Source organism: Anneissia japonica, unplaced genomic scaffold, assembly GCF_011630105.1.
Source record: "Anneissia japonica isolate Jap-2015-1 unplaced genomic scaffold, ASM1163010v1 scaffold288189_len579620_cov203, whole genome shotgun sequence".
Classification (NCBI taxonomy): domain Eukaryota; kingdom Metazoa; phylum Echinodermata; class Crinoidea; order Comatulida; family Comatulidae; genus Anneissia; species Anneissia japonica.
This window is the reverse complement of record NW_022730403.1, coordinates 363,304-366,094: the sequence shown is the minus strand read 5'-3', so window position 1 is coordinate 366,094 and position 2,791 is coordinate 363,304. Positions and strand designations below refer to the sequence as shown.

The 2,791-nt window shown below is 38.5% G+C and overlaps 1 protein-coding gene across 1 annotated transcript in view; it reads right to left on the bottom strand.

Moving 5' to 3' along the window:
- Positions 1–6: 6 nt before the first annotated feature.
- Positions 7–2,791, bottom strand: part of LOC117114940 (gamma-aminobutyric acid type B receptor subunit 2-like) — a 26,177-nt gene continuing 23,392 nt past the window's right edge. Inside the window, exon 14 of the mRNA XM_033258569.1 lies at positions 7–134. Within this exon, the coding sequence (XP_033114460.1) occupies positions 30–134 (105 nt within the window). The 3' untranslated portion in view covers positions 7–29. The remainder of the gene's footprint in view (positions 135–2,791) is intronic.

Below are 2,791 nucleotides of genomic sequence, written 5' to 3'. Positions count from 1 at the left end.
GTGAATCATCTAATGCGTACTATTAACAGCTACATGTTTCCCCCCGTCGACACGGCATTACAGCTCTCCTTTCCTTGCGAGTATTCTGATGAAACAGATGCAACTGTGTGGCCCTGTTCCGTCAATGATTTTTGCTGGTGGGAAAAAAGATTGTTTTAATTCAATTCAATTCAAATTGTTGGTTTGTGTTCATTTTCTTTTTTCTTTCTTTCTTCATTCTTTATTCAATCTATTGCATGTTATCAAGAAAAAACACAAGAAAACAATGCAAAAAGACGAGATCCACAGACTCAAGGCCCAAGCTAAAGGGAGACGCCCTGATTGGAAAAGAAATCAATTACAGTACATCAAAAATACACATAGACTCTAAATATAATAAATACTGTGAAATTTTTATAAATACTTGAAATAATTAAAATAATATACTGTTTAAAAAAACCCGATAAAGTAAATGATTAAAAAATTAAAAAACAGCAAGACAACATCTTTATCAAATTGAAAGAGAAAACGAAATACACCTATGTCAGTCGACGGCAAACACACTGTCTGACAATGGGCTTATTCGACTGGTTCATTTCGTTGAGTACGAATTTTCATTAAGTATTATTTTCATTCGACTGGTTCGTTAAATAGACTTCGTTGACAAGGAAAATTAACATAAACCAGAGTGCGTTAATCAGCGTTAAGTTATCCACGTGACCAAAACAAACATGGCCGATTGGTGAGTTTATAAACAACATTTGCGTTAATATAACTTAGATTAAATTTCTTAAAATAAAAATTATATTATTTACCCACATGGAGTCAAAAAATAATTGTAGGCTAACAGAATTCAAAAACTGGATAATTTTTTTTTTTTTAACGAAAAACCATACTACCACAAATTGAAGCAATCTTAATTACGCAACGTGTATCGCGGTAACTACTGCAGCCATTTTGTTTTGTCGAGTATTTACAAGTTTTCTATTCGACTGGTGTCTTCGTTAAGTAGGATTTTACCGCTGCGCAGGTGGGCGTGGTTTAACGAAGAACGACCAGTCGAATACGGCCATTGACAAAAAGCACAGAACTCGTCATAGAGTTTCGCAGTGTGCACCTTCCAGCAAACACCAAAACAAAATTCAATTGTTTGCTTTTTACGTGCCATCAATTTTCATTTAAATTCTACCGATCAAACACAACATTTTCAAATTACAGTACCGGTAATCGGTGGTCTCGTAAACAAATTGATTTGTTCTCAGCCATGAAGTGACAGTTTTTTTGTAACATCCTAATTTAAAATATTTGAAATGAAATTTTATTGTATCCAACACACAAGAACAATAAAAAGGTTGGACAAAGCTAACAAGAAAATGATTAGGTAGAACACTCAGAACCTAAAGTCAGCCACAGTGTCACCACGAGAACATGGACCAGTGCTACTAACAACAACCGACTAAGAAGTAGCTCGTGCAAGTCGCTTGTGTCCTTAGGCAAAACACTTTATCTACGTTTGTCTCTCTCCACCCAGGTGTAGGCTTATAAATTAGTACCGGCATATGCTGGGAAGGTAAAACAGATTGCAGTGCGGGAAAGTGGCGAACCCCCCACTGCCTTGCACAGTCTGGTCCAAACGCTATGGAAAGAGAGACGGGCACTCCGGCCTGTGAGCCCAGAGCTTCAGGTTTCGACCTTTACCTTACCTTAAGAAGGGAGACCCACGGGACACTCTCAGACGGCGTAGGGATGTGAAGTACAGCCAGTGCAAGGCAATGGAGCCCACGGCTATTAGGGACCCTCAGAAATTAAAAACCAGTAAAGCCTGACAATTTTGTCGCAGTCTACCCAGTACGCATCAAGAATTGGGAAGACCTATCTTAGTCCTGGTAATCCTCCTGACTCTTGTGCCGTGAGTTACAAAATGTGACCTCTAGATATCATGTGCATTGTCTGATTTCTTGCGAATCAATCAATCGGACCAAAAACGGCATTTCATTTAACGAAGTTCCCAACCGATTATGATACACTAATAAGAGCGTTACTTGGTCTATCTGTTTAGAATGCATTCATTTTTTTGGATCGTGAAGTGGCTAATAGGAATTTTCTAATGTGAGAGAACACTAACGAATTCACATTCCATTATTTTTATATTTTAATACAAAAATGTAACATAAAAACTACATTATAGAAAATATAACGGGTTAATTTTTAAAAAGCGGGTAGTAAATATGCTGATATTAATTAGAGCGTTCAAGTTTAGATACAATGGAAACATTTTATAAAGTAGATACTGTCATTTCAAGGACGCACATTGACTATTACCACATTGACTATTTTTAATAGCAGAATATTCGTCTAGAGATGCCTAATCATGGTGGGACCGAGTTGGACCCTTTACCTGTAGTGCCTTCATCCGGACATCTAGAGGGGTGATATCGTTACTTTTTCTCACCTTCAGCATTAATAGCCCACACAAGGCTAATATGGGACCGCGACATTTTGTGCGGTTAAAAAGACATAAGGAAGCACCGTAAGATGAATTTTCTGAATACAATCTTTGGTCATTTGCGTCTCCCTGTCCCGGGATCTCAGTCATATACCTGGCGGTCGGATTTGATTCTTTACATATAAAGGCCCTGTAATTGTTCTCGCACTGGAGCCTGTTATCACCTACTGTAGCACGCACGCCGCTGCCTCAAACCAAGAAGAGTGTTCCCAATAGATTACTGGTAAACATGGGAGGAGCCAGTGGGAGAAAAACTAAATTATATGGTCCGCTCTTGTCGAGGATATTACGCCCCCCCCCCCCCTC